This window comes from Amphiura filiformis, chromosome 16 (assembly GCF_039555335.1).
Source record: "Amphiura filiformis chromosome 16, Afil_fr2py, whole genome shotgun sequence".
Lineage (NCBI taxonomy): Eukaryota > Metazoa > Echinodermata > Ophiuroidea > Amphilepidida > Amphiuridae > Amphiura > Amphiura filiformis.
Window position 1 is genome coordinate 3,390,456 of NC_092643.1, and position 20,609 is coordinate 3,411,064.

Sequence of the window (20,609 nt, forward strand, 5' to 3'; positions counted from 1 at the left end):
TACTTGAAAGGTCCATCCGCCCGTAGAACAGGGTTTTTTTGTACCCTTATCTGGATTTTCAGTTATCCAGCCATTGCTTTGGTCCCATCATGGCTGATTGGACAGTTTATAATTTTTAATAGTGCTTAGGGTTTAATAGATGTGCAAAATATATTTGTAAATTTATAAAAAAAATAGCAATGCTTTAACAAATTTTTTACTCAGCGCAGTGAGTTTATAATTGTGTGTGCAAATTATTAATGCAAGGCATGTCAATGGCCTATTCCAGTTGAAATCCACCCCCCCCCCCCTATGGAAGATGTGACCTTAATCTCCCACACAGGGGGTGTAGATTTTAAATGGAACCACCCATTCAGGTAACCCTATTTGAATGTACACTCCCTATGTCTGTTCGTTTTAAACGGTCACTCTGACACACTTGGGGTCATGAAGGGACCAGGCTCAAACAAAATGCTCAAGCCAGGCTAAAAGCCTATATATGAGCATACTGGCCTGCAATGTATATGGAAAGAGAGAAGTGAGAAACAGATTTGAAGATGCAGAACAAGTGATTAATATTACTGTCAGCCTTTGGGTCAAGAGAAAAGAAATGCGTAATACAACCTGAGCTGCTATAAGGTTGTGTCTTCCTATAGAGGGTGTATAGATTTCAACTGGAATAGGCCATTTGACATTTTCACTGCAGAACTTGCCACCTAGGCCAGCATAGGCTTTTTGCCTGGCTTGAGCAGTGTGTCCTCCTCGCACAGTATGACCGATTAAACAAACAAACTTGGGCCAGTTCTATGTGTTGTACCAACTTCTCAAGTCTATATAGCAAGCTGGCATTTGTCATCATTATATGACAAATACCAGCTTGGCAAAGGTATGTGATGTTGGCTACATGTACAATGCAACAGAAAAATCTGTATGCAATGTTTTAGTTAGTTTTTCCCACATCTCTGCGAATAAGGTAGCTAATAGCTGTCACTGGTAAAGCAATTTATTGTAACATTTCCATTAAAAATAAATCAATTTTGCATAAATTTCTTTTCCACAAAGTGTTCGTTTTCACAGCCATATTATCATTATGACGCCTTTTAATTTTGAGCGTAACAAATAAGGTAAACCAAAGAAAATGGCAATTTAATTCCAGCGCCAATGTCACCAATGTGTGTCACTCTGTCCGTCATGTCCAAGATCAGTCATCTTGATGGTTTGAACATCCTGTCTACCATGTACGTACAGTGGATGAACATCACATTTGACTAATATTTTGATGCAAATTAAACAATGTGCTCCTTCATTTTATTCAAAATCTCAGATTTTGTCACCTATAGACTTGATTTTTGGAGGGTATGTTACAATTGGGTTTATAACAATTGCGTAAAAATTCAAAATTTTGACAACACATTGGGAGCATCCTCCTCGACAAATTTTAAAATATTTCTTTAACATTCACATGATCAGGATTTCATATTTGTTTCTGTGTTGATTCAAATACTTTTATTAACTTCATTGAAGTTGATTCACATTGTAAAAGCAACCTGTTATATATTTTTATTCTTCGACTCACATTTTGTTACTCGTATTTGCACTCTTCCAGTTGAAATCCATACACCCCCTATGGAAGACATGATCTTAATCTCCCACACAGGTGGTGTACATTTCAAATGGAGATATACCCCATTAGAAATTGGGAGGATTATGATTTAAGGTTATTAAAACCATATTCACAGCAACTTGATTTTATATAACTTTTATACGCACCTTTACAGGGCACTTCGTGATCCACAGCTTCATTCCCCCCAACTTACTCCAAAGAGATTTTTATACCATCATAAACCTAGGACTGCAATGTTTGTGTGTATAAACTCTCTTGCACATTCTGTCATTTGACAAAGACATTGTCCAATTTGTATTTTCTGTCCGTCAACAAATGGAAATCAGAACACGTACAGCCTATGGGATACTATGTGTAACTTGCAAAGTTAACGCTCGTCTCAACTGAAATTTTGGAAAGAAGCTTTATTGTGGATATCTATAAAACCATGTCTTAGAGGATGCTAACATCACGAAATGCCTCTTCAATAACAAGGCAAATCACCAGACATGCTATTTACACCAAGTTTGCTGTAAAATGTAACGTACACATGTGAAGATCAAATAAAACAATCGCACAACATTGAAGTATTCTAAATATGTATTATTTATTTTATATGTGATAAAATATGGTCATTTTCACAGTAAAGGGTGTAACTTTTGATTTTTAGGGTCAAAATTTCAAACCACTTAAATATGTTTCTGTTTACTGTAATCATGCATAGAAGCAACTTAAATTCCAGTAAAATAATGTTTCAAGGCTTAAACCTTTTGATTTCTGATAAAAAATTTGACATTTCCATAACATTTTGGTTAAAATCTAGGAAAAAATGTATTTTACATAAGCTCAGAAAATTATGACATGAAAGCTGGAATACATGTGAAATCCCATTCCAAAGTAAGTCAACAGATATAAGTTAAATTTTATACCATGTTTTGCTATGTTTGTAATTGCAATTTTGAAAAATTTTAACATCAAGGGTCATTTGCAATGGAAATTTCCCAACCTTATACATATTTTTTAAGTTTTAATTTGGTTCCTAAGATAATTTGAATGTCTAACTTCATGTACAAATACTACTTGATGAAAGGAACCTCCCAGCCAAGTTTCACAGAAATTGAAGTTATTTTTTAGAATTGGCAATTCAAGCGACTTGTGTTTCGGAGGCTTCAGTTAACAACACAGGTGATCATAAAAGTAAAATATTTGGCTAACTACTTCAAGTTGACATGAAAAAATAGGTCAAAAATATCACAATTACCAATTTTCATGCTTTGCTTCTAAGTATTGAATTTCAGTTGTGACAAAAATTTAATTATCACAGCAAGTCATTTTTTTTGTTCGGAGGCTTCATGTTAACAATGGTTAAACATTGCAGAAGTAGTTTTTTTTTTGAAAACAACACTGTTGGGATCATCTAAGCTGTTATTTTCTTGTGTGTATTGAATCAATGATTCTATGCAGCAGATATTGTAGGTTTATAACATGGTAATTTTTTCACCCATTCGTTAAGTATGGTGTTATTTGCAGGTGAAGCCTCCGAAACAGGCTTTCTTGGGTATCAGTATATTTTTCAAACATTAACCATAATATCAATTTTTTTTTTTATTTATGACATTCTGCACATATCATGTAACAATTACAATGCAGATATCAATATGGAACACACCAATTTAGATATGCATAGATGATAATTAACCTTATTGTTGTTTCGGAGGCTTCGTTTGTTTCGGAGGCTTCAATTGTTAACAGAAAGTTTGTATTGGGTCCCATTTTCAAACGGTGATATATATCTCCATGATTTAAAAACAAGTGACTTGAGGATCTACTTTGCTACATTTTGATAAATAGATTGGATGAGCTTTTTTTTATTTATATTTGCCCAAGCTTGCTGAACAGTTTGTTTCGGAGGCTTCAAAAAAGTTAACGGAAAAACGGCTCTTTGAAGTCAAGATTTTATAAAAATTTTAAAAGCTTGCAAATCGACTAATTTTTGTTACCCATTTCAAGTTAAGATATCAACTGTTATGAATCAAGAAGAAGTGAAGAAATAACCAAGAATTATGAACCAAAGCTATACCCACAAAGTTTGTTAACAATTGTTAACGGAAAATGAAGCCTCGAAACGACAAATCTCAAGTCCGGTTCTCAAAAATACAGGGCTGTTCACAATTAAATCTAATATGGCAGTGTTTACTGAACATATGACCGTACTTTCAGAATAAGAAAAATTATCCATGAACTAACTGAAGAAAACACAGGGTTTTACAAAAATGTTACTGTTTTTTATAGTTTTTCAAAATGGCAATATTAGGTACATTTAAGCCTGCTAAAACTGAACGCAGTAACTCCCGAAGATGATTATGCTACCCAAGGTAGCTGCTAACTAGATGACTTATGTGGCCAAAAATCATGGAATTCTGTGGCTTTATGAGAACACTACGGATCAAAATGTTAAAAATCCAAAGTTACACCCTTTACCGTGAAAATGACCATATACACAGTAAAACTGTCAAAATTATCTGCAGAAGGCTGAACATGAACATATATACATGTACATGTATGGTATACCGTGATTTACCACTGAGTGCATCTAGCAGTGTGTGGGCCTAATCAAAACTATTTTTAGTCATGAGACTTCCCAAGTTTAAACCTGAATTTAGGTGGGTTTTTTTTCCAAAATTTATGAATTTCATTTATTTTCAGGCCATTTTGCGGTGTTTTTGCTCAATTTCATGCACTTTTTCAGGTTTGTCTATCAGTTTCAGGTTTTCCCATGAAAGTTCATTCTCATGCCTGTACAGTAAGTAAAAGTGTTAAGGTACCAGTTATGTTCACCCCTGTATATCCTAAACAAAGATAACTATGTCAAAATTAAAACCAACAGCCAATACCTGTACCCTTTAGCTCTAATTTAAGACCTCACTTGTTGAAATTGATTGAGAATTAAAGAAACGGTGATCTAAAACCCCAAGGAAGTAGCACTTTCATGTACTAATCAATGGAAAGCACGGCACTAGTTTTAATGTGCTAATCAATGGAAGCACAGCACTAGTTCTCTTGTTCGAAAACGGTTTGTGTATAAATCAACAGGGCATGCAATGGAGCAAAACTGCAACTTTTGAATTTGCATCTCCCTTGGGTTTTGGATCATTGTGGCTTTATTTCTTGACCAATTTTTAAGTTTTCGATCCGAGCTTACAGATGCAGCTATTGGCTTCTGGTTCTAATTATGACATATCTGCCTTTGTTACAGGGGTAAATATAACTGATACCTTTTTGCAGACTATATTTAAAAAATAATGGAAATGTCTATATATATTCACATGCCAAAGTATATGAAATCACCAAAACTAGTCTAGTGTGAACTCAGATACCTGATTTAATTTTCAGGCGGGAATCTGGGTACCCAAAAATACAAAAAAAAAATTTGAATCTTTTTAAGAATTTTTTTTTTCATTTTTTTTTTCATTTTTCGGGTACTTTGACCCATGAATTTTGACCTGGGTAGGCCAAGTACGGGCGGGAACTCGGGTACCCGGGAATTTGTGAGAGCCTTAACATACACTTAGGTTCAGTGACAATACAGGGTGTCCCAGAAAAAAAAATACAGAGTGAATAAAATTGAACGTAAGTCGAGAAATAGACATCAAAATTAAAATATTTAAAATGTAGCGCATAGCCTATTTTATTGTGCATCACATATGAAAATTTTATTTGATTCGGTTGACTGGTTGCAAGGAAATTAACGATTACATAATGCACGCATCAATGCAGTTCATTCAAAGTTTGATCAACAGGTGCTTTTGTCATACTCGCTCACCGCTTCCTAAAGTTTGTGTATCTCATTAAATTTAGTCCACATCTATTTTATAATCCGACGATGTTATGTTATTCATGCTTTCAATGAAGATAAATAACAGTTTTTCTGAGAAAACTTTGATTTCTGTAGTTGGAAGGTGAACCTTAATTCTTTATGTTGTGCAAATAATGTTATATTTTAACTTTCCAAAGAACATTTGAGCCAAGAATGACAATGATCAAGTGCTCACAGCTTTATGTGTGATTTTTGATACCATGCAACATTAATGTTGAAGTTTTAAAAGATTTAACCTTTGCATTACAATTTCTTGGAAATATTCCAAAAACATTAATTTGTGTGAGAAATTTTTTAAGCCAGCTGGAATTATTTATGAAATAATTCTTTATCCAACATTTATATCAACATTAACGAAAAAAGATATTTACAAGTACCAAGCATCATCTTACATGCAAGTTTTCATTTTCAATATCGTGCAGGTTTTCAAATTTGAACAAAACCTAATAAAATGTTTTGCAAGAAACAGATTGTTTAAAAAGAACAATTTCACCGAACAAAATATGATGCCCATTGACAGAGATAACCACTAGTGCGCATTGTATTGAATGATCTTTCTTTCAAACTTGGAATGAAATGAATTGATGCACGCGTTATGTAATCGCTCATTTCTTCGCAATAAGTCAACCAATTCCAGTAAAATTAGCATATAATATGCAGAATAAGATGACCTACACTCTGAGTTTTAGTTTTTTGGATTCTGATGTCTATTTCTCGACTTACGTCCAAATTCATTCGCCTGGTAATTTTTTCTGGGACACCCTGTATACCATGGCGTATCCCTCATAAGTAAGCACTCCTACAGAAATTTTCAAGTGCCCTTTTCAACAAACCTGCACTTGTATCTAGATTCAATGAAATTTCTGTGTGAAATTACCATATACTGTATTGTTGGGGACACCCCGTCAATCTGAAACACCTTCAATCCGAACCCCTGTCAGTCCGAAAACCGTTACCCTAACCCCAACCATAACAGGTTTTCGTACAGACGGGGGTTTGGATTGACGGCGTTTCGGACTGACAGGGAGATCCAGTATTGTTTATCTGTGAGAATTCCCAATTTTGTGATTAGCATTTCATGATTTCTATAAAAGCCCCCCCCCCCCGACTACTACGTGAAATTTTTGTGATATTTCAGAACCGCGTATCTAAAAGCACACAAAAATATTTTGTACCTATATAATGTGTAACTGTTTGTAATTGCGAGTATAAGAAACTGCAAAACTGCTCCGAAGAGTTCAAATCGCAAATTAATACCACAAAAATATCACGCCTAAGTTACAGTATGCAATAATTGATTTTGATGGGTAAAAAATAGGCCTGTTCATCCTAACAAATATTTTCAGCCAAGTTACTCAGTATTAGAAACATGATAAACTTTTATCAAAGCAAAATCTTGCTGATGTTCAAAGTGTTGCTTACATGTATGACCATAAACTAAAGTGATGAATTTGACTACTCCAGTTGAAATTCATACCCTCCTATGGAAGATATGACCTTAATCTCCCACACAGGGGGTGTAGATTTTAAATGGAGTCACCGATTCAGATAATCCCATGACACATAGATGTGAATTTCTGTCAGACCTCATGTCGATTTGAGTTTGATAGTGACGTCACTGCATATTTTAGGGGGCTATCATTTTCTTCGGAAGAGGGGGTCCCAAATATAAGGGTGTCATAAATTTCTGGAGAGAAAAATAGTGGAGGTCATAAAATTTTGATGACCAAAATGTAGGGAGTCACAAGATAACCACAGATAGTGTGTTCATTTTATTCAAAAAGACTGTTTAAGAGGTAAGTTTAAGAGGTAAGGTGTATCGGTGGTGGGAGGGGTCATAAAATGTTTGTTGCCGAAATAGGGGGGATTGTGATTTTATTGACGCCAATTTTGTGTAAATTTGGGACCCCCTTCCGAAGAAAATGATAGCCCCCTTAGCTTGCAGCACTACCAAAGTCAAAGAAACACACAAGGTATCTTAAGTTTTGCGATTTACCCCCTCAAACTGGAATATCACAAATTCAAATGACTATTTATTATTCCTGAGTTGTTGCAAATATCTGTGAATGTTCCGATGTCTGTATCAACACCTGATTATAACTGCCAGCATTGAGCTGGTTCACTTCCACCATTGCTCCCGATTGTTCATATGTGATAGGTGTACCCTGCATATCTGTGGCTACTACTACCTGCACAGGCACAACCTGGATGCTTGTCTCTCCATCAGTTGAATGCACCGGGAGTGAGACAGATGATTCAACTTGTTTTGGAGGCGTAGAGGGCGCTGCTGTTATTTGATCTGATGTATTAACCCCATGCATGCTAGTCTGATGTCGCTGTAAGTGGTGTTTATGTCTGAACATGTAACCGCATATATCGCATTTGAATTTTCCTTTCGTGGTGTGCGCCCTCAAGTGGGCTTTACACATTGCTTGTGTTTTGAAGCGCCAAGTGCAGCCTTCAAATGCGCAGCCAAATGGACGATCGATTGAATGCACTTGCATGTGCTTCTTTAGAGTAGATTTATCTGTATAAGCCGCTCCACAAACGTGACAAAGAACGCATCCGTCACGGTGATATTGTCGATGCACGTGAATCGCACTGTTAACACTAGATTGGAAGTCACACTGTGAACACTGAAATAACTTTTCCCTATGCACTTTGCGATGAGCATTGAGCCTAATCTGAGACTTGAATGCTTTCCCACACTCGTCACATAGATAATTCCTTTCTGTCCGATGTATCTCCATATGAAGCCTTAAAGATCGAGTTTTCTGAAAGACTTTCTGACAAACCTGGCAGGTGTAGATTCTGCGCTGATCTTGTTTCTTTCTGTTCCGTCCTCTCGTAAGTTTACTTAGTGTTTGTTCCTCCTCTTTCTTCTTAGCGTGTGTGGTATAATACTCCCCGACTGTCAAGACAGACTCATCATCTTCATAACATTCCTGTCCTCCATCTTGGCCGAACACCTCTGGATGTCTTTTGTGCATATGAGATATCAATGTAAGCAAAGCACAAAAACTGTAATTACACTCAACACAGCAGTACACATTCCTACCATAGTTGAATTTTACACCCTGAACATCTTCTTTACGCAACCTGAATTTAAGCATTTGTACAGCTTCTGACTGTACATCTATTTGGTTTTCATCTTGTTCATCATCCTCCTCATCATCAATTGCAGGAATTTGTTCTGTTGAAATATCAACTGTTTCCTTCTTTAATTTGGATACATTGTCAGTTTCTTGACAGTTTTCTTCACCTATTATAGTTTGGATTTGGTCATTAGACACTGTGGTTTCATTCACCGGTATACCATCTATTCTTGCAAGCACCTGATTACTTGCGTCAACTGGTCTTTTCTGGTGAGTGGTAACATCGACTTTGTGGTCATGAAGGTAGTGGTCTACAGTGTCCTCTTGATTGGAGAAAGTTGCTTTACATAACTCACAACGGTAAGCGTCTTGGCGGAACTTGTCTGCAATGTATAGAAAAAATGTGGAAAGTTATATGCGAGTATGCATTTATTTTTTACATCCAATTTTGTCATAAATCAATGTTTTTTAACGATAAACATTGGCACAAAGAAGGTAGAAACATTTGACTCAAATGCTTTGTGCTATGCTTTTAATTTTTTAGTTTTTTGGATTGCCCTTCTCAGAAATTAAAATTTTAAAGGTAAATTTGGTTATTACAGAAAATGAAATCCAGAACAAGGAATCCACTACAACATTACAGTAAAGTGACAAGCAGAAACAATTCACAGCAAAAGAGTAGAACACAAAAAACCCTGGAAAACAGCATTTTTAAATAAAAACGGCATCAGTAGGCCACGACACCTACATTCGGCCACAACACACAGTTTGGGAATTGCTGGCTTAGCATTTCGCTCCTTCCCCTCTCAAAAACAATCTTACTGTTAAATATCAAAATATGGATAAAAATGCTGTACAATATATTTTATGTATGAAAAGCCTGAATTTGAAGTAGATCGAGGCTGCTTTCTGTTCATGATAAAGAAGAAGGATAAATGTGTTAAGGGCAGAATAAGGGGAGATTTTGAGATTGTTTAATACTTATGAACACTAAGATGTATTCCTTTCACTTGAAACTGATGAAATACAACTTGTCAATATTTCCTCTTATTTTCGCTTGATTTAAAAATCATTATTTTGAGGGTTCAGGGATTTTTCGACTCATTTCCTTTCCAAAAATATATATTTTTATATACGGTACTTTGGACATAAGATTCAGAAATAATGATGCTCTAAAAGGTCTGTGTTTTCTCCCATTACTCTGGCCTTGAAAACATTGAAAGCTTTTCAATGTCACGGGACTAATCGACCTAATTCAGTCACCTGATGATGTCCGATGGTTTCGGACAAAATGTTGTGTTAACGAAGTATAAGTTCCAGTATTTGATTTATTTCTGTGCTATTGAAAGCTTTTGTCTTAGAGTCTAAATTTTCTTTTTTTGCTGCTTCACAGTCAAAAGATGCTCTAAAATGCATTGCCAAGTGATTTTAAAAGCTATCAGTCTTCTGAGATGAAAGCCTTCTTATTTCCCAAATAAAGAAACACCCATACTTACGTTGAAGCCGGTGTCCCAGGAATTCAGTGATGTCAACACATTCTAACTGACAAAACCCACACATGAAAGTATCTAATGTTATACTGTTGGTTTCTTCTAGTAGTATCTCCTCATCTTTAGCAGGTGTCTTGGTGGAGGTGGACTTAACACTGACACGGATCACCACAGGACTACTAGTCTTCACCTCTTGTGTTTCCATGCTACACTAAAAGTACAGTCAATAACTGAAATACAAAATCAAAATCATATTATTTGTGATATCAATAAATAAATCAAAAACATAAGTGCCAGTTTCATTTCAAATTAATAACTGTTTAGAAGAGCTGTGATGAATAAAAGCAATTAAAGTGATTCCAGCTATCAAAGATCTCAGAGTTTGAACCTACCTACCCACTCTGGCATCTAGGCATTAGCAGGCACAGAAAGCCGGCCCAAATTTTGTTAATCGTCTTCGATTCATGCAAAGATTCTCATCAAACATCAACAGGGGGAATCCATACTGGACTGGATTCATGTAAACATCAACAGTTTACAGAAAGAAAAAAGATATACTCGTGAAGCACCGGGTTTGACTTCATTTTTAGAGCAACTGAACCTCATCAATGGTGAATAATAGGGTTGACATGATCTGTCATCCAGGTATTAAAATTATGCATGACTTCAATGGTATTCAGAAAGAGATCCTCGAGGCTAGTCTAAGGATTCAAAGCAGCATGCGTGCCTATCTGAGTGAACATAAATACAGTATCACACGACATACATAGAGCTAGTGGTGGCAGGGGTGTAGCAAGGATTTATTTGCGGGGGGGCTGATTTTGAAAAAGTGGACTTTTTTTAACCTTTTCCAAAAAATTTGAACTTCTTTGACCAAGAAAGCATAAAGAACATAATTTTTTCCATTGCTACGCTCACAATTGGGGAAATTTGGATCTATTTTGACCAAAAAAGCATAAAAACCCTGTTGTTTTTTCGCTCACTACACTCGCAAAATGGACCTTTTTGGTCTTCGTCCCTGGATGTCAATTACGCATTTGGATATTGTTTGCTGACTAAAATTTGTAATGATTTTTTTCGCCGCCAGGGCACTCGAGAAAAGTGGGGGGAGGGAAGAAAAAAATTCTCAGACTACAGTATATTTTATTTTGACATTGCACGAAATTTTAAGTGGCATTATGAGATATTAATACTATGGTACCGTACTGTACTGATGTGAGAATGTGAGAAATGCCCAAATGCATTAGACTCGCGCTGAATGTGTGAGAGTTGGCAAACCTGATTGGCAAACAACAGTACACCCCTGTTTGGCAATATCTTATGCAAGCAATTCTGAAAAGTTGACAGTCCTGGTCCTGGACTAGTAGTGGATCAGGGGAATTTGCTTCAGTCAATAGCTTCAAGAGTGAAATTGTCAAATTTAAAATATTTGAAGCCAAATTCAGCAAGCATAATTATTAATTTTTAGTAGTTAACAGGGTTGTAGCTAGGACATTTTTACTAGACCATGAAATGGAACAGCCTATATTAGTGTATGTTACTTACTAGCTTACTTACTAGCGAAACTGACCAACCTTTTGGTCTGAAATGGACATAATATCTCGAAATGCCACTAAGGTACATGTATATGACCACCCGAGTGGTGTCAAATGAAAGAGAAAAAAAATAAAGAATATACCGGTAATAACAATATTTTCCCACCGGGGGGTGGCACTCATAATAAGCCATGTGTCAATATTCATATGGGTCATTTTCATACATGTACATATGTATCTCAAAATGCCAAGAAGGTATATACCCCAGAGCAAGGTCTTAGCTAGCTACCCGTCTGGCCGTCATTTTAGACGGCCAGTTTGCTCCTGGGACGGGCAAAATTAATGCCTTTGACAGATGCTATATCATAAATTGTATGTTTTGAAAAGCTATTTTGCCCTTTTTATTATTATTATTATTATTATCGGTATTTTATTTTATCACATATCGTGGCCAAACGGCCAAATTACATGTAAAATTACAATTTGAAAATACATATAAACATTAAAAATATTAAACACTTTAAGAACTTTTAAAAGACATCAAAAATTGCATCAATAGGGAATAAGTATTAGATCAGAAAAGCACCATATTGCACACAAATATTAATTTAACCAAAACACTATTGCACTTTGAAAAACATCAAAATATACTTAAATTCAAAACATGTCAAAAATATTATAACAATTGCACCAGACTATAAAAAGCAATCATGGCAATAAAGAACAATCCCAAGAGGAGATTGCTGATTTAAAAGATTAACAAAGTATGGGATAGGGCTCAGCCGAAAGCGCTCAGTCCTGGCACGGAATTGGGAGAAATTGTGGTAGTTGCGCAAATTGCGACCATGACTCTCAAGTCTGGTAGGAGGGATTAATGACTGTGTTCGCTTCATTTTTAGGTAGCTCTTCAGCAAACCTACGACAGTGCACCACCCTCCTATCAGACAGGGAGTCAAGTTTACAGTTGAGCAGCGCATCATGATATGAACTGAATCTCCTCCCAGGATTGTTCTACAGGCTCTTTTTTTAATAGACTCTACATGTAGCTAGGTCTTTGGATTGTTTAATTGAAATACTAGAATGCCACACAACACTGGCGTACTCGAGAATCGGTCTAACATAACCACTGTAAACGACACTCAGCTCTTCACTATCAAAGCCAAACCTCTTGAGGGACCTTGAGCAAATTACCCTTGGACCACTCAGTAAACTGATCAAGATCAGACTGTAAAAAGCTGGAGGGTTGCGATCCATTTACATTCTCTGCAAATTAGTAAAATCTCATGCATTATAAAAACAAATTCTCTTTAAAGCAATGGTTTAAACCCGGGATTTAAATAGTGTAAAAACGATGCACCAAAAATGGCTTCAATTGGACCTTCATTTTGCAATTTTTTTCAACTTCTCAGGGGGCAACATCTCCTCAGACATCTCTCCCCTCGTGAGTGGATAAACCAAGTGGCCATTTTGTTTCTACTTTCGATACTTGTGAAACACAGTATATATAGGCCTACATTAATCATAATGATAATAGGGAAAACTTGTCCACAAAAGGCTTCATGGGTCATCATTTCATACATTTTCGTCTTTTTCAAACTAAAATCTCGGGCACACTGAAAATAAAAAGTGCCAAAATGGTGCACCAAATCACTTCAATTAGGTCTTCATTTTGCAAAATGTTCAAACTTCTCAGCGGGGGCATCTCCCCTCAGACACCCCCCCCCCACCGCGTAGTGAATAAACAAGTGCCTAATGTTATTTCTTTCGACATTTGCCAAATTTACAAACTAAAATTTTACACACTAATAGTGCCAAAATGGCCCACCAAATCGCTTTAATTAGGTCTTCATCTTGCAAAAGTTTCTTACATCTGAGGGGGGACCCCCCCCCCCATTTTTTACTGCTATAGGTCCACCACCAGCTACATTTTGTAGTGTCTCACGCCAAGCAATTCCAAAGAGTTGACAGCCCTGTGTATTACTGCGCTTAGAAGGAGGTTAGGGTAAGGGTTAGAGTTTAATAGTTTTAGGTAGGGTTAGGATTAGGGTATAGGTGACCCCAGAATGACGTCACAAGCCGTTGATAAATTTGTAGTTTTCTGTGGTTTGTCCCTTTTCAAATCGGCCAAAATACTACATGTACCATTTCTTTAACTTCTCGACATGGGGCCTCCAGCCAACAACAAAAATAAAGACTCTCCTCTACATGTTCATTATGTTCAGCTTCACATAAAATGCAATTTTCGCCAAGTATTTAACCTTTATTTTACCGAAATCAGCCCAGAAATTTGCTTGATTCAAGGTCAAACAGAATGTAAACAAACTGAGTTAGCTCTGCTACAAGTCTTCAACTAGTTGCTCTGCTCCACGAATGGCACGATCTATTGTGGGTTGAAAAGCGTATTAGCGTCATGTAAAACAAGTACCCGGATGGCCGGGGTCACCTATTAAAAAGGGTTAAGGTTAGGGTTGTATTAAAAACCTGACCTCCTTCTAAGGCTAAGCACAGGAAAACAATGACTTCCGTTGTAACAACAGTCATGACAATGCAGTCACTCATGGCAGTGCAATTTATTTTTAAGCTTCTGCCATTCCATCATCATGTCTGTCATGTCTCATTGTCTGTCACCCGGTCTGTCCAGAAAATGTGAGAAATGTCATTTGTCTGTCATGTCTGTTTGAGTGTTTCATGGTTTTTACATCTAAATTAATAATTATTAAAATAGGCAACAGAATTTTGAAACTTTAGCCCGCGATTAGTCCATTGTGTCATTCCTTCCTACCGCATAATATACGAATATATACATGTATAACAACTTACTTCAGACGTTCGCATCTCTTTCCTTGTTGGAAAAGTATAACGTTGAGGAGATAGGAACATGTACCGAACATCCGGGACCTACTCTGCCATGTTTGGCTGAGTAACGGTACATGAACACAGCCTTTTGTGCCTATACGCTGGCAAAGTTACGTAATTAATCGGATTAATTACCATAGCAATAGGTGAAAACAATTTTGAACATATCGCGCTGCACTACAAACAGGTTACACTCATCACCTGTGTATGTCTGCAATCATAGATTGAATACAATACTGGTCTTTTCAAAGATACTAATCTTACAGGTGCAAGTGATTAGTATGATATGGTTCAATGCAGAGGTACCGCGTGAACGTATCAGTGCAGCGCGGTATATTCAAAAATTGTTTTCACCTATTGCTATGGTAGTTAATCCGATTATTACGTAACTTCGCCAGCGTATGTAAATTAGTCGTTGTGTAAAGCTGTGTTCTTGATCTTGATCTTGATGTGGTTTCTGCACAAAACGCCCGGACGCGGCTGTTGGCGTGCAGGTTCCGCACTCATGCATTGCTAATTTCTGGTGCTGGTGGCGTCTTGCAGCTTGGTTTTGAAGCTCTGCACAGTAGCTGCTGTCTTAACGTCCGGGGGAAACACATTCCATTGGGGGATGGTGCATGGGTAAAGTGATTTCCTGTAGCAGTCTTTATTTGATTGGGGGATATTGTAGTTGAGATTATGAGATGAACGGGTGCGTATGTTGCCAGAAGGGAATTTGCTGACCTGGAGATGACTAATATTACTTGGGATGAGTCCGTGTGTTTCCTTAAAAATGGTAATCAGTTTATCATTCATGAGTCCTGCGGGTTTCTAGGGTGTCCCACCCAAGTTCTTGAAGCATTGTAGTAACACTGCTCGTGCGTCCGTATTCACTTTTCACGAACCTTGCGGCACGCCTTTGAACTTTTTCCAGGTTACCGTATCTTTTAATGTCTTATGGTAGGGGTCCCAGATTTGACTGGCATATTCCAACTTGGGTCTAACAAGAGTTTTATATCGATCTCCTTTGTTTTAGATGAACTGTTCCACAAATTTCTCTTGATGAGACCGAGCATTTTGTTTGCCTTAGTAGCTGTTTGATTTATGTGCTTTGTCCATGCGAGGTCGTTTGAGAGTTCAACACCTAAATAAGGGTGCTGGTTCACTTCCTGAAGTGGCGAGTCACCCATGAAATATTGATGATTCAAGGGGGTTTTCTTATGGGTCATTCTCATAATAAAGCACTTTGCTTTGTTAAATGTTTATACCCATGGGTTGCTCATCATCAGACTGAATCATTGTCGTTAACTGCACAAGTTATGTGTGCAATTCTAGAGAACGTTGACCGACTATTATGCCTATGTGTCGCTTTTGAAAAACAGCGAATCACGCGCATGCTCTGCAGGCAAATACGACGGCGATTTAGTACACTGATCATGCGAGCGATTCAGGTTTCTGCAAAAGCGATCGAGTATAAGGGCATCTTTAGAAATGACCGGCGATTGTGTGTTCTCAAGTGGGTTTTATCATGTTAATTAGTGACCTGACACACATTTGTATTGGTTTGATCAAGCATTTTTTGAAATGCTTTCATTTTTTGTACTGGATTGTTCAAGTATGTCCAACAAATTTTTCATTGTAAGTGCCTCTGGCCCTTGTAGAAGTAAAAACAGATACTATGGCCAGAGTTCTAGGGCTAACTTACTTAGGGGCTGTGCAATAATTATGAGCCCCTCGGGGGTAAAATTACAAATGGCTCGCCAGAAATCGCTTGCCCCAACCCCCCCCCTCTTGGCCAAATCTTAAATGGTCTATATACATGTTGCGAATGTGAGCGTAGCGAGCAGGAAAATTTGCATTAAGCATTTCTGTAGCATTTTCCTAAGCCTTTTTAGCGCATTTTATTTAAAAGGCGCCCCACACACCGACATCGCCTGGCTAATAATTATTTGATGCAGCAGAGATATTAAAATAAATACACGGGATCGATACACGTGAATTGCTATGCACGATTTTGATATCAGACGAAAATCTTCGGATACCGGGTTGGAAAATGATGAATATCTCCCGTAAATGAATTTTTCTCAAGAAACCAGATGTGGTCTCATACACTTGAAAATATGTGTTGAACAGATATGATAGTCGTTAGTTTGCGCTTTGAGAGAGTAGCTTGCGTCTTGAGCTGAAAAAGTGACCAAAATTCAAGATTTTAAATAGCGCAGCATTGAACCTCGTGGAGGTAGTCTCGGGCCAGACTGTATGTGGCTATCACGAACATACAGGATCGACGAGTGTCAGACCGACTGACACAAACTGGCTGTGTAGGAGACTATCGTAGAGACAGTCTATAAGCAGGTGACAATGGCGAATGTAATGCTCGCTGGCCGTACAGAGGTCAGTCACAGGCTAATGTCATTACATGATTAGCCTTAGTCAGATGTCCTTCTGCCCACTATGCATTTAAAAACTAAAAACACAATGCCAATGGCCATCCGTTGCTGCATGTGGATTCAACCTACCATGGCATTTTCTGCCATCTAGATATCGGGGCGATGCCACTGTGCAGGGCCGTAGCAAGGTTGAAAAATGTGGGGCGGCCATCACAAACATGGGGCGGCCAAAATACAAATATATGCCCAAATTGAAATGAAGATATAAAGAAAAACATAACAAATTTCTCAAAAAGTGGGGCGGCCATGGCATCCCCGGCCGCCCCGCTTTGCTACGACCCTGCCACTGTGCCCCATGGCTAGTCCGAATAATCAGACCCAGAACAAAATATTAATTTCTGACATGATCCTGTTCTGGGTCTGAACTGTTTCCATATTAAATCTTGATGGCAAATTGGACAATAGAAGCACATGGTTCTACGTCATGTACGTGACACAAACCGCTCAAACCCAAGGGAACGTCCTTTATTATTATAATACTAGTTCTTTGTTATTATTTACCTAATCCTCTTACGCCGTCTTGGCAATGGATGTCTGGATGTTTATGATGGGTTTTGATCGATTGGCTGTCACTCAATTAATATTTAGTTATAATATATTTAGTTATAATTGTTTACAGTTATTTTATAATTTTCAGTGGAGAAATAAGTTTGATAATATTAAAAATAACACGATATAAATGAATGGGATGAATGGGTTTTTTTTAATGTTTTTTGTAATCAATATTATTTTTAAATATTATATAATTACTACTATTTATTATTCTTTATTATTTATTTATATTATCTATTATTGTTATTTTTATTTATTACTATTATATTATTAAATTATTATTATAAATATTAATCATTATTTTATTATTATTATTATTTATTATTATTACTAGACCTAATAAATTATTATTATTACTATTTATTATTTAATATCACTATCTTATTTTTAAATTTGTAAAAATACAATTAAAAAGTAGGCCTACACTGAATTCATTTCAGATTTTTTCTTTATCTTTTTCGTTTATTTGTACAGCTAAGTATAATATATTATTTGTTTATGTTATTATTTTTGTTAATTTCTTCAGGTAACTTTCATTTATTTATCATTCATGAATTAATTTAAATTTATTTAGATGGTACTGTAGGCTAGCATAGTAGCATGATTTTAATTTTATAAGTTTGTCATGATTTATTAAAATGACAACTTTGTTTATTATTTTACATGATAAATCTCTACTAAATTCTCTAGTACTTACTAATAATTCCTGTATTTTAATATTTATTTTTAAATCATAATATCATGATTCATTTTCATTTATAATAAATGTATTTTTATTTATTTTAAATCTGCTAAAATAATGTCAGCTGACCGTGGGTGATGGTACTCAAGTACTTGTGGCTTTTGATACAACGGAATAATCGAAGTCAAGTGGTGACTTCCATAAGGCTAATGAAAGTTGACTCCCAGTTTCCCGTTACCCGACTCCGGTCAGAAAAAAATGCCGATCAAATATTTCATTATTTTCCATTATTTCATTATTTCACATTTTTCAAGTTTTTAAGAAAAAAGGATAGTTTTAATGTCATCTTTCACGTCCGACACGTATTTTAAGCACTTTTACGCCCGACCCTGACCGGCCCGAATAGTCTTTGCAAACGCTGGGTTAAACTTCACGTGGTAAAATGGCGATATCGTGAGGCGCATTTACTGGAGACTAGGAATTCCCTGCATCTAAGTTTCTCCTACCACTAAATGGATAGACCGAACACAAAGAGAGGTAGCCACGTTCATGGGAACCAGCGATATGAACAAATATGAAAGCATTTCTACCGTGCACTATGTAGCGCTATATATAGACAACATCAAAATAAATAAAATAAACAAAATTTGAAGTCAAATTTATTCTGCTATTCTTACAAATATTTATGTATTTAATAAAATAAACTTATAAATAAAATGATTTATTTGTCAATTTCTTGCATGGTTGTTTTATTATTAACACGTGCAACCTGTGATGATTTTTACCAGCAACCTCCAGTTTGTGCAAGTAGACAAACTAATTTCCGTGATAAATATTGCTTCCAAAGATGTGCTAGTGGAGAGTAAGTTTGGTTTGTAAAAAGTAGTGTGCAATAGAACACACAGACACCGTGTATTTATATGGAAAAGTGGTTCTCCAAAGACTATCATGGACTTCTGGTGCTTTCATATGTTGCACAACCTATAGGTTAATTTGAAGATTCCAAAGAAGATGTGCTTAATTAAAATTTGTTTTGAAGTGAAGCATGGTCATTACTAACTATACTTTATTATTTTATTTGGGCCTCAAAACATAGCATTCCGTAATTAACTTTGCACCGATAACGAAAGTTTGAAAATAATGAATAATGAATAATGAAACAGTCACCTACCCAGTCATGAAAAACTATGTAACGGGAAACTGGGGATCAACTTTCATTAGCCTAAGGCTCATATATAATAATGGACGTTCCCTTGGGTTTGAACGGTTTGTTACGTGACAGCTTTTTAATCCCTATTCATCATGTTCATGTTACGTGAATCACGCTATTGTGGACCATCCTTCTGATACTTGAGTGTTTGGACAAGCGGAACGGTCTTTTGTATACCTCTCTGTTTGTAAACAAACCAGGAGGTCGAAATCGTCCTCCTCGCCGAATACGAAAGTCAGCGTATAAATAGTACGGCACTACCCCATGGGCATGGCATGCATGAAAATGAATGTAAAAATGTGTGCCAAAAATCGCTTGCTTGCCCCCGCCCTCTCGGCTTGCCAAAATTGCTTGCCCACCCCCCTTTTCGGCTCACAAAAATTTCTTCCCCAAGTTTCCTCTCCCCAGGCAGGGCTCACAATTATTACACAGCCCCTCCCAGTCTTAATCTTCTAGCAGAATTTTTAAGCTTACCTGTAACCTGCCCCATTCATGCATTCCGTTATAAACACACAGTCACTCCATTGAGCTAATCTTATCATATGAATATTAATCACCTGACGTCATCAGGACAACAAACCTGATACAAAGTTTCGCCACAGACAAATAAAAATCCCTTTAAAAAGGGATGTGCCGGTGCCAAGTTGCTCCACACTGAGTAATATATTTTTTTAATAAACATGATGCAGTCATGTCTACAGTAGAATTCGACCTTTGCAGGACTTAAACCCCATTAAAAGCTATTAAACCAAGATAACACTCATTGAAAACAGCTCAACTGATTAAATCATATCTTCTCTGGTTACACACAACATGTGTGTCTGCTTTAAACGTACAATGGAGCAATGAGGTTATTATGAGCTGGGATTATACTTTCAGTTGGGTGAACGATTATAAAGCGAGCGCTAGAGAACAATTGTGTGTGGTCTTTGTTTACGAAATGAGACAATACGTGCTTATTGTTAACCAGCGTTCTTGAAAATGAGAAACATGGTGGTTTGCAGACTTAACCGGGGACTTAACACGGGTTGGAAATAATTTCTTCATATTTTTTGGTGTTATCTGTCGTTTACATATCCTTCCTAAAACACCAAAGTACGAGTATTTCCAAACATCTAAATTAGCTAAAAATTTAGGACATGTTACAAAACTATATTGTCTAGAATTTTAGAAGAGTACTTTTAATATTGGCCGGTTATTTTTCACACAGCGACGTTAACTAGGCAATGTACTATTACCTATAACATTAACTAAAACACCAAAGTACGAGTATTTCCAAACATCTAAATTAGCTAAAAATT

General features: G+C 36.6%; 1 protein-coding gene across 2 annotated transcripts; it reads right to left on the reverse strand.

Annotated features, from left to right (window-relative positions):
• Positions 1-4,082: 4,082 nt before the first annotated feature.
• LOC140135424 (uncharacterized) lies at positions 4,083-19,875 on the reverse strand. Of its 2 annotated transcripts, none has more exons than XM_072156920.1 (3): positions 19,790-19,875; positions 10,051-10,274; positions 4,083-8,937 (listed from the first exon to the last, which is right to left on the reverse strand). In XM_072156920.1, the coding sequence occupies exons 2-3, from the start codon at positions 10,247-10,249 to the stop codon at positions 7,496-7,498; spliced, it is 1,641 nt and encodes a 546-aa protein (XP_072013021.1). In that variant the 5' UTR covers positions 10,250-10,274; positions 19,790-19,875; the 3' UTR covers positions 4,083-7,495. The 2 variants fall into 2 exon arrangements, with proteins under 2 accessions (XP_072013021.1, XP_072013022.1); XM_072156921.1 differs by having other exon boundaries at positions 19,783-19,836.
• Between the last annotated feature and the right edge of the window lie 734 nt (positions 19,876-20,609).